Source organism: Nelumbo lutea, chromosome 4 (assembly GCF_056320005.1).
Source record: "Nelumbo lutea isolate HS-2025 chromosome 4, American lotus-T2T, whole genome shotgun sequence".
NCBI lineage: Eukaryota > Viridiplantae > Streptophyta > Magnoliopsida > Proteales > Nelumbonaceae > Nelumbo > Nelumbo lutea.
In genome coordinates, this window is record NC_142687.1 from 32941462 (window position 1) to 32953393 (window position 11932).

Sequence of the window (11932 nt, forward strand, 5' to 3'; positions counted from 1 at the left end):
TTAGGTGCAGCCCGATACCTCACAGGCAGCTCGCTTCCAAGTAGTCTAGCACTTACAGGCAGTTTGCCACTTCACAGGTAGTTCGCCACAAGCAGTTCGGCACCTCACAGGCAACTCGCCACTAGGCAACTCGCCATCATGCAACCTAGCACCTTATAGACAGCTCGCCACCAAGCAGATCGGCACCTCACAGGCAACTCGCCACCAAGCAGCCTAGCACCTTGCTGGCAACTCGCTTTCCAGTCAGACCGACCGCCGCGTGATAATTCCAAGGATCTCACCATCGTACCCCGCATTTTATGAGATTGTGACTTGTAACGGCTATATTAGCTCACCCACTCCCCGATTCAGGCGGGAATGGGCAACCTTACCGGTTGGTGGCATTATCCCCACCCAACACAAAAACAGGTCCCATCACTGTGGGAATCCAGGAACTGCTCCATCAAACCCATGAGGACTCCAGTATATAAAGGCCTCAATGAGAAAAAATGATAAAAGAGGAAAGTAGTCTCTGCCCTCTAGCTCTCCCATTCTCTAATATCATCTTCAGCTCACAACTAAGTGCTGATTTAGCCATCGAAGTGACCTCGCCGGGTAAACACCCCCGAGTCCTCTGATTTAGTTCTTGCAGATCAACCAGGTCCACCGTTTACAAAGATGAAGTAGATCATCTTCTGCAGAGAGTAGCCGAGTTGCACTGCACTAGGGAGCTCCACTTTAGCCTCTGAGTCATCGGCCACCTGGGACCCCCGAGTTCTCTGATTTAGTTCTTGCAGATCAACCAGGTCCACCGTTTACAAAGATGAAGTAGATCATCTTCTGCAGGGAGTAGCCGAGTTGCACTGCACTAGGGAGCTCCACTTTAGCCTCTGAGTCATCGGCCACCTGGGAGCAGACGAAATGACGAGGTAGTTAGCACAAAAAAAAATGATACATTACCAAAAATCGATCCATCAGTTCCAAAGATAAAATGATCTCTTGATTTCAAGATCAAAAATTTATGTTTTTGAAATTGGATAACCGGTCTCACTCTCTATAGTCTATATTGTTCACTACTGACTTTTCTGGATGTGTTTGGTTGCGGTGCAATGTTATTTGTATTGATGCAAAACTACGGTAATGCAAATGATTTGGTTGTAAATTCTGATTTATTTTTTATTTCAAAGCTTTTATTTAAACAAAATTTAACAATAACACTCTAAATTAATCATTGGGTAATATTAACTTTGTTTTCACTATACTTGTTAGACCCATTAAAAGAGTTTGTCTAACACTATTGCTCTTTGACCCTTTTTTTTTTACTTTACTAGGTAGGACCCACCACCACCTTGATTTCACATGCAAAAGCAACACGGGTCGTGTCGGGTCGGGTCCATATACCCGCGTGTAGAGCCGATTATTTAGAAAAGAAACGAAACTTTGGGGTTGGGCTGATCCCAATTCCTAATATATGAGTATAGGCCCTTATTAATCGGGTCTTATAGGTAGTGCATTCGGGTTCCCATTGAAGGATGGGTGCCTTTCACCTCTTTACTTCCACTACATTTTAAAGATCATGTTCTGTAACTAAGGTCTATAAAAGGAAGCCGTACAGTAATTCCTTGCCTTGGCAGCACGTTTTGCCTCCGCTTATCACTCACTCTAGCGAGTAAAAGAAGCTCCGAAGTCAGAGGGAGCGAAAGAAGAACCGACGAGAGAGAAAATGGGTGCCACGTGGGATCACACTAAGTGACAGTTTGTTCAGACGGTTTCCGTTAGAAACACGGGCCACCTTCAACTCCAATCAGGATCTTGGAGCTACCCAATGGATACCGTCCGTATGATGGCTAACCATATTAACGGCGATTTGACGACACTTGACGGTGGAGAAGCAAGCTGTTCTCCCAGGATGAAGACAAGAGCAGGAGACAGCACAGAGCGGACCTATTAAGCATCTCGTTAGATTGGAAGTCTCATCTCACATGATAGAAAAAATCCAAGTATTAAAGAGAAAAGAAAAACTCTTCATTCCTAGTCCAGTCCTACAAGCAGGCTTCAGATTCCCAAATTGTTTGATCTACACGCTTTTCTTGAGTCATTACAAGATCCCGAAGCTCTTTGATTCATACAGATCAAAGGAAGCTCTTGCATTCGAGCTCTGTATCGTCGGATACTGTCAGCTGCAGAGTGATTTATAAGAGATTTTCTTTTGTTGTTGCTCGATTTCGCCAATGAACGCTTGGAGCGTTTCTTTTTGTTTTCCAAGTTTAGTTCGCTTTCTATGAGAGACAATGTCCTTGACTCAATACATTTGAAGGTATACTTCCTGTGAAACTGTAGTATTTGTTTTTTCGAAGAAGAAGAAAAAGAAATTGCATTACTTTTACGGTGAATTTTTTGTTTTTTATGGTACTTCTCTTGATCCGTGGGATTCCGCACTACTATGGGACTTGTAGGTGATGAGATGCGTAATTTAGACTATTGTTGCACTGGACCAAATAAATTTTGCAATGTCTGTTCTTGAGTTTTTTCATTTAATTCAGATTCATGACTTTATTTGATGAATACCTTACGGAAGATTTGATTTTTAATGCTAAGAGGGGCTGGTCATAGGCTTGAGCTGATTAAGCTCAAAGATGTAAGAGTAAGACTATAATACTTGCAAAGTTTTCATTTCTATTCTTCTTGGTTTTGGGAGAAGTGTATGGCTTTTTTGCGGTAAAGGACCTGAGTGTCCAAGATTTGAAATCATTATTAAATAATATATTGCAAATGAAGTTTTTCAGCTAATAGAGTTGTTGAAGTTCTTAATTGGTGATTTTTTTCGTTGATTTAGTTGATAATTCACGGGGATCTAAGGTCAAAAGTGATTTCTGAGAAGTTTGATTTGTTGTCGTGAATCTACAGGTATTTGGGGAATGTAAGAATTGATTTGGCCTCTCATGGCTGGAGAGATCGAAGAACCCATTAGCTTTAAGGTTTGGTCTTCACCCAAAGTAGGGATCTAATCACATTTCATTTCTAAACACTTGTGGTTAACGTTATTCTTAAATTGGTTGATTTATTATGTATTGAGTGGAGATGCTTTACGAGCATTTCAAGTCTTAAAAAGAACTACCTTGCTATTTGCATTGGAATCTTAGATATGTGATCTGGTTTGATCTTTATAGAGAGATTTAATAATTAAACTTGAGATTTTACAGGTTGAAATTGGCTTATGAATTAGTGATACAAAGCCATGATTTTTCCTGTACATTACTTTCTCTATATAAAGCTTTCTTGCAAAGCCAAATTTATGTTATCATATGCAATCTGCAGTTACATTATTTCTTTTCTTTCAAAACTGGCAGGCAGGCTCTTTACATTCTGGTTCCATATCATTTGGAAGATTTGAAGGTGAATCCTTGGCTTGGGAAAGGAGATCCTCCTTCTCACATAATAGGTACCTTGAAGAGGTTGAAAAATACTCAACACCAGGTTCTGTCACTAAGAAGAAAGCCTACTTTGAAGCTCATTTTAAGAAGAAAGGTTTTCCACGGCAAATTTCATGTGGGACAGAGTACCAAAGTGATGAAAATGATGTCCTTGACCATGTGAGTTACATGGAAGAATTGGAGAATACTAATGAAGGAAGCTATTTTGCCCACTATGATGAAAGCCCACATGGTTCAGATTACCATGGAGAATATGATGTGATGGGTTATGATGGAGAGGGTGAGGAATTTTCTCCTAAATTTCAGATGGAACTCTCTCTCACTGATGAAAATGCAGTGTTGGGTGGTAATAATCAAATTGTAGAACTTGACACAATGGAACAAAACCAATTACTCAATAATGTCGATGAACCCTCAGATAATGGTCTACAACATCTAATTAAATCCGAGATCACCACGCTTTTGGTCAAGGATGAACCAGAGATGGAAGTAAAACATATACTTGCTAGTGAAGTAGAAAATGTGGATACCTTACCTAAAAGCACCAACCCATCCACGACCAAAAGTAATTGCATGGTGGGGAAAGCTGATAGTCCTAGCTTGAAAATTTCACAAAAGTCATCTCTAAAGGTTAGATTCTTCACTGTAATTGTTCATACAAGGGCGAGTGTGTTGGTGTATCTTTATCTTTCTTACATGCCCATTTAACTGTACCAAGCATTCTGTGTAGGGATTTTCTAATAGGAACATAATTTCTATTATATGCTATGATTCTGTCATTTGCATTACTCTTATTGATAACTTGACCTAGGTAAAGGCCAGGGCAGAAACGAAAACTGTCAAACCCAAACCGAGGGCTCAGGTAACAGTAACTCAGGTTCCAAGAAAGATTTCAAGTGAAGTGTCAAAGCCTTCAAAGAATTCAAGGAGAATCGAAAAAGATACTCCAGTAAGAACTAGAACAGATAAACATTCTCCCCAAAAGGTTTCACCAGCCATTGGTTCTCAAACCAGAACTTCAAAACGAGAGGTATCCATCTGGTGATATCAAGATTCCTCAATTTTTATTGTTTAAATTATGTTGTTGGCATTTAGTTAGTCACAGACAGTCAAAGCTGGAGTGAAACAATTCTAGGCCATAAACATTATTGAAGATGATCATTCATAGCTTACATTTCAGATAGAGATAAGTATACATGCATCCATATAACTAGAGTTTACCATAATAATGACAAGGCAAATCAAAACATTGTCTTTTGAAGTCTAAGCACTTCCAAACATGCTTAATCAGATTTTCTGAATTAGCAACAGTTATCAAAAATTGAAGTTTCAGTATAACATTATTAATTCTTGTTATGGATTGGTGTTGCCTCATAGGATTCTGAAAACTTGAAGACAAAATTAAATCAAGAAAATAAAAGGTATGGCATCCTTTCAATTACTACTAAACTGTATCATATGTCATCAGTTACTGACTGGAATACTCACCTTGTTTTTGTAACAGTGAGAAAGATACAAGGGCAAAGAAAGTAGGCAGTAAGTCTCAACCTGCTGGTTCTGAGAAGGAAGAATGCCAGACTGCAAATAGGTTTGTGAGAAACATAATTGTAAAGAAAATATCTTTACTTTTTGGTCCTAAAAATAAATCCTTCAGTTTTGATCTTTTTGACTAAAATTTTGATAATGTAGGCCCAAGAGAACAGTAAATTCGTCTAAGACAAGCATAAAATCAAGTTCCGCAGTCTTTGTCTTCAAGAGTGATGAAAGAGCAGAAAGGAGAAAAGAGGCAAGTTAACATCTGGTCTGATTCATTTTAAATTTGTTTTAGCTATAAGGTATTAGATCTGAAAGAGTTACTCATCCTTTATCGTCCCTCACTTGATCCAGTTCTATATGAAGTTGGAGAAAAAAATGCATGCTAAAGAGGTTGAGATGAATGAAATCCAAGCAAGAACACAGGTATATGGAATGATTTCCATTGAAGTGTATATATTTGAACCTGGTGGGAGCCAAGTTTTCTGGATGAATTTTTAGACAATAAAACAAGAATTAATTTTCATAATATAGTATTTTACTCCTTGGTATTTCAATTACTATTCATGTAAAAGGAAATTCCAGTTTTCAGAAGTTCATCTGTGAGACACTGTACTCTGTAAGATTCTTGTGGCAGATACATGCCAAAATATTTGCATATATATCTCGTATTATACAAAATAAAGTAGATGCTTATGTTTGGTTCATCTGAATCACCCTGTCATTTCTAGTATGTAAATGATTTTTAAGTATTCCACCTTAGAGTTTTTCAGTTATTTATTATTAACCATAAAGAGACTAATTGTATTACTTACTGTATCTATAGGAGGAGACAGAAGCTGAGATGAAACAATTTCGCAGAAGTCTCAACTTCAAAGCAACACCCATGCCTTCTTTCTATCGTGGAGCTTCTTCACAAGGCTCTGATGCCAAAAAGGTACAATCCAAAAGTGTATATACCTTTATACAAGGAAAAGTCAAAGTTGACATTGGACAACTTTATGTTCATAAGTTGGATATGTTAGATATCCACGTTGCACTCATGAACATCTTGGAACTCCCAGGAAAAACCTTGCAATTTTTATTCCTTATTTTGCCAAATATGAATACGACTTTAGTAATTTGCATTAAGCATTCCCTTTTAGACATGTTATGTTTATAACAGTTAACATTGCATGATCAGATATCTATTAAAATATGTGCTGCATGGGGATGGCTGACATATTCCTAGGGTCAGTGATGTTTGAAAGTTCTGACATGCACTGTCCAACAATGTTTACAATGTGATTATGAAAGGTCAAGTAATTGCTTAAAGGATCATAAGGCAGCCCAGTGCACAAGGGCTCCCACCAATTGCTTAAAGAATCATACGATAAATTTAAAAAGGTGGAAAAAATTGTTGTTCTTTTTATCCCTTGTTGGTGGTGATTCTTACTTGCACTACCTTCTTAGGTTTGGCTAGTAAAAATGGTAACATGAGCTTACCTCAATCTCTTCCAAATTAAGTGTTCGATTGTGGAAGTTTTGGACCTTGAGTTGGACTATTCTAGGAAACACAACCTTAATCCAAGATTAGGTCGACTTCCAGCTCGAAGCCCTGGTTCCTCAGCACAACCATAACCAGACAATTTATTCTGTATTACAGTTATATTGATATTTCCTTTTACCCTGTTAACAGGGTAACTTTGGCAATGCTGTTTCAGTCTCATTGTGCACTAGTTAATTGCTTTTAGCTTGTATTATACCATAACCATGCCTTTCTGATCTAGCAAAACCAAACCATACTCAACCCAACCTGAACTGGGTTGGGTTCCATTTAAGAAAGAATCTCCTTGCCTTGAACTGAGAACCTTAGGTTAATTCATGGATTGGCTCAGGTTACTGTTCTGGCTAGCTATTTAGATTTTACTTTTGGATTAATTTCACCAACTTGGGCACATATCAACTTACTAGAAATGAATTTTATGGCCTTCCTGAAAATCCCAAAATTGTATTCCAACAGCGTTTTTAATTCCCATGTGCATAGACACAAAAATGCTTGTAACTGCTTGGTTTTCCTGAAGAATGGAAAGTTTGACCAGGCTAGAATATCTGTTTGAACTTTATTTGAAGTAAATCAGTTCTCACATCAACATGTAAACCATTTCTAGTTCCTTACAAGATTCCATTCCTCAATTTGCTCAATAAATATTAGGAAATAAAAGAATATGGGCCACTTATATTTATGTTTTAGTTTCATTCTATGTTGTATTAATAGTGTGTGTATGTGTGTGTGTGTGTGTGTTACCTTTTACCTGTATTTAGATGTAATTTATTTGACCAGGGGACATGAAGGCAAAAGCATGCATGCACCCCATAATCACTGGCAATTACCATCTCTAATCCCATCTTACCTTGGAGAGCTTGTCACTCCAAATAGATAAGTTTTCCTAATTGATTTCTACATATATGTCAAAATAGAATAATTGCTAGCAAAGAAAAAGAATCTTAGCAAACTCTCTTATGGTACTGACCGTTACTGATCTCTTCTTTCAGGCTGTATCAAATACTGTAAAACCAACTAAATCGCAAAGTAAGACCACGAGTCCAGTTAGTAGAACTGCATCCAGATCACAAGCATCTACAAAAGCAGGAAACCAGAACCTCTCTGCTAGTGAATCTGCAGATGCCACTGCTCAACCACAACCCTCGGAAGCAGCTGACTTTCCTACAATAGTGCCTACTGTAGTTGGTGGAAGCTCTCCAACTTCATCACCTATTAGAAACCATGCTCCACAAACTGGAAAGAGAATGGAGGCAGCAGGGAAAAAAGAAAAGGAGAAGGTGAAGGATCCTAATGTGCAGAAACAACAGGGATCAGAGACTGGTAAGGTGAAGAAAGAGAGACTTGAGCAGAGGCGGGTAGTGGGGGGAGTCGGGCGCAGCAGCAACAGCGAGGTGGTAAGGAAGTCAATGAAGGGGGTTAGTATGGGTATGGGTGTCGGAGGGTCCGGAATTGGCCATCTAGTGGTAGATGTTGCATCCTAATCAAAACCCTTCCCCCCCGACCCCTAGGAGCCAACTTTGTATCTCTACTTGCAGTTGTGTTATTCTTCATTTTAATGCATCCAGTATGTATTGTACATGTAGTTGGAATAGAAAATAACGGTGGCTGATTCAGGGAGTTCTTGAAATGGGAACCTCCCTTACAGCTCCTTCAGTTCCCTCCTGTCCCCATTATCTATGAAGCATTAATTGGTCATCCCTATTCATTGAACAAGCTACCAGAGAAATGCGGGTCTCTGCTTATCATGTAAAGCATGCATTCACTGTGTCATAAAACAGGTACCTGTGGTCCATCGAACAAATTACCATTAATTTGGATGACTTTTAATTGCAGGATTTTCTATGGAAGTTTGATCTGTGGTCCATGCAACAGGTACCCTATTTAATTGAACAAGTTTCTATTGTGTGCCAGTATTTTGACTAGCAGTTGCATCTTCTTCCATATTTTTCCAAGCAAATTGTACAAGTCGGACTGCTTATATTTCCTGCAAGCTGGCAACAGGAGGATAGTAGTCTCTGTTGCCAGCAGACTTCCCGCTGACAGGTAAACAATAACACATTATCAGAGGACCTAGTTCTGATAGATACACACCAGCATAAGTGCAAAGCGATAAATAAACCATCGATGACACAAATGCTGACATGGTGCATGCCATGTTGTAAATTTCATTTCAGCAGATCAAATGAGAACCTTCATAAATATTATGACACTATCAAAAGTTAGTTTTTAATCTTTTCCAAGGGCAGGCTGGAGTGTTAAAAAATTTTCTGAGTGCTTACTCAATGTGCTTGCCATCTGTGTTTACCTGATCCCTAACTCCTCAAATGCTCAATTGGGTACCGCCGAATCTACCATAAATGGTCACAGGCCCCCACTCAATAATGTTAGTTAATGCTTAATACTAGTTTTGAACTGAAAGAATCTCCCTCATGCACTATTTCTTCTAATGTAAAATGTATTAAAACATTAACAAAAAGAACCTCTGAATCCTTATATTAAGGTTTAGACTCCACAAGTGTACAAGGCAAAGTTTAGGCCATGTTTGGGATCATGGTTTTTTCAGGGGTGTAAACGGATCGAATTCGAATCGCATCAAATTCGGATCCAGGTAATTAATAAATATATAAATAAATATTTTATTTATATAATTTATAAATATGTAAATATTCGATTGATTCAAAATCAACTAATCAGTTATTTCAGGTAATTAATAAATATATAAATAAATATTTTATTTATATAATTTAATTATTATATATATATATATATATTATATAAAAATATTTAAAAATTTTATATATTATATATAAGAATTAAATAATCAATCAAATCTAAATATTTGTCGAATCAAATCAGGCCATATCCTAATTCAAATTCAATTAAGTATTCAATATGAATAAAATATTCGAATTCAATCAATTAAATATTCGAATTATCTAAATCAAATTTTCAAATACCGTTGTAGACAGAAAATTTGGAACCATGATATTGTATTCCCAAATCCCATTTTGCCTTTTCATTCATGTATTACATAGTCAATTTGAGTGGAATTCAGATACAAGCGCCCCACAGCACATCCCATCCGTGCATTGAGAACTTCTCCCCCTGAATACGGGAGATGTTCCCAATGCACGGAGATGGACGCAGTGGGGAGCCCATTTGAATTCATTTGAGTATCCGTCGTGCATATGGTGTTATCAATATTTGGAGGGAGACGAGTGTTCTCAATAGTTGTAGTTCTAAAAAATAACTACGACTAGGCAGCTACCGGCATAAAAAACAAAAAAAAGACAGCTACCGGGCCACGGTTACAAACATTGATAATGGTTAGAGACTTAAAACACCACAATTGTTACTTAAAACTACAGAAATGCCATCGAAGAGTTACTTTGTTTAAATGACCAGATTACTCTCCCTGCCCAGCCAGCCGCACCATACCTTAAAAGGGGTCTCGGTCAGAAAAGGGTGGAGAACAAGGAAGGATGCAGAGGCGCAAACCACGGAGCCATCCTCCTTTATTTGGCAAACACAAATAAAAGAACAACGCAAAAACAGCAAAAGAATATAAAAGGAAGGAACCTTTTTCTGTGTTGCTCCTTTTTTTTTGGAGACAGAGACCAACCAAACAACACCATATTCAATTATTCATTACTTTCTTGCATAAATAAACAAAACTTTGTTTTATATATAATAAAAATATATCGTTAATTTTCATGAATGAACACACACCCCACAAGACAAGGCCATCAACAAAAGTGCTGCCTCTGCTTCTTCTTTTCCTTCAAATTTCCTCCTCTGTAACATGTGTAGCGTTGTTCTCTTTCCCTCCACCTTGCTCTGCCTCTTTTCCATGGTGACGCCTCCGGCCATTTTAAGAATATTCAGTTCTCTTCTCCTCCTCTTCCTCTGTCTGATTCCACAAGCATTACACAACGACTGCAGCCCAACAATGGAAAAACAGATTCAGCACTTTTACGACGATGAACTTAGATACCCATAAGCTCAAGAAGCAGGGGAAGAGAACATCTCAAAGGAGCAAAAACAGATTAAAAGGTGGCTAACTGGGGTGAGAAATCAAAGCACAAACCCATTAAAAAGAAATGAATAAAAAGTTAGAAGCAGGTGAAGGAGTTAAACTGTTATAAAAGTACCTTAGGACCAGCAGGGCCACTTCTCCATAAAGGGGTCTTGGAGGTTTTGCAGTCGACACAGACTCTTGAGATCACCATCTGGCCTTCTGTCGCATGTTTCTTCCCCCTCACAACCTTAGCCATCTCTCCCCCTTCTTCATCTTTCCTTGCCGGAATTTTTCTGGGTCTCTTCCGGTACAATCCCAACTTCAGCTCTTGAACTGGAAGTTGAAGGTGGTGGTCGTACTGCTGATCATCATCATGATCACGATGGGGTTGATCATCATAATAACAATAGGTATGATTGTGATGATGAGGATCCCACCCTGAGCTGCTGCGTTCTGCCGAAGAAAGCATGGATTCACTCAAAACCTGAACAAAGTGCTTTCTGCACAAAGAAGATACGAGACGAGAGGCTGCTATCAAGCATCAACAGCGCGCGCGCGCGCGAGAGAGAGAGAGAGAGAGAGAGAGAAAAAGTAGGGTTTCGGTCGTTTTGGTCGCACTTTATTTTATGAGCTTTCTTGGGAAACAAGGTGGTCGTTTTCCAGCAAAATCAATGGGGGGTTATATAGAGCCAAAGACTATATTTATTTATTTTATTCTATTTTTTAGTGGAATTAACGGTTGGATTTACAGAGACCAAGCACGGCTGTGAAGTGTGAACTAATCAACAGAACATGATGTAAGGTTAGATTTCGGTAATCACGGGTTCTAATGTGGACCCACCAGGATGATTGTGGGGACAATCTTGTGGGGCTGATTTGAACTCCCCATTCCACGTCTCCATATCCCATCCTACATTCCTACCCTTGCAAGTGTCCCAAATCCCAATGATGGCTAAGGGCAACAAGAACTGTGGGCCGTCGGATATTGTGGTGGAGATAATTTAGATGGTAATAAATGAGAAGCCGTATAAACCAAACGTGGGGAAAGTGAACCGTCTCTGGTTTTCATTTTCTCAATTTCAGCGGGAAAAGATGTACCAAGAAAAATCTAAAAAGGACGATTGATGGCCTTCTTGTGTTAAACAAAAAAAAAAAGGAAATTATTACAGGGAAAAGGATGAGAAAAGGCTGGAAAAAGAACCATCATGATCCTTTTGTTCACGTGAAGAAGAAGTGTCTTGGTTTTGCGGCTATGAGCCTTTGAGACCAGGAGAGGATTTAGGCGTAAAAAAAAAAAAAATTCAACCACGTAGCGGGTGATAAGAAAATCGTGGCCCACGTAAAGTAATCAACAAGGATTTACAAATCGGACCGGACCCGAAACTGTTTTCACCACTAGTTTCTGGGTCAAATAGTCCGACT

General features: G+C 38.6%; 2 protein-coding genes across 4 annotated transcripts; one reads left to right on the plus strand and one right to left on the minus strand.

Annotated features, from left to right (window-relative positions):
• The first annotated feature begins 1692 nt into the window (after window positions 1-1692).
• On the plus strand, window positions 1693-8402 carry LOC148855061 (protein WVD2-like 7). Of its 3 annotated transcripts, none has more exons than XM_088985887.1 (10): window positions 1693-2296; window positions 2887-2957; window positions 3330-4043; window positions 4225-4443; window positions 4791-4834; window positions 4918-5001; window positions 5103-5199; window positions 5301-5372; window positions 5773-5883; window positions 7482-8402. In XM_088985887.1, exons 2-10 carry the CDS (start codon window positions 2922-2924, stop codon window positions 7971-7973), a joined length of 1869 nt encoding a protein of 622 aa, XP_088842013.1. In that variant the 5' UTR covers window positions 1693-2296; window positions 2887-2921; the 3' UTR covers window positions 7974-8402. The 3 variants fall into 3 exon arrangements, with proteins under 3 accessions (XP_088842013.1, XP_088842015.1, XP_088842016.1); XM_088985889.1 differs by having other exon boundaries at window positions 4231-4443; XM_088985890.1 differs by lacking the exon at window positions 4225-4443.
• A 1705-nt stretch (window positions 8403-10107) lies between these two features.
• Window positions 10108-11181, minus strand: LOC148855062 (uncharacterized). Its single transcript, XM_088986179.1, has 2 exons — window positions 10644-11181; window positions 10108-10428 (listed from the first exon to the last, which is right to left on the minus strand). The coding sequence occupies exons 1-2, from the start codon at window positions 10977-10979 to the stop codon at window positions 10204-10206; spliced, it is 561 nt and encodes a 186-aa protein (XP_088842305.1). The 5' UTR covers window positions 10980-11181; the 3' UTR covers window positions 10108-10203.
• Window positions 11182-11932: the final 751 nt, after the last annotated feature.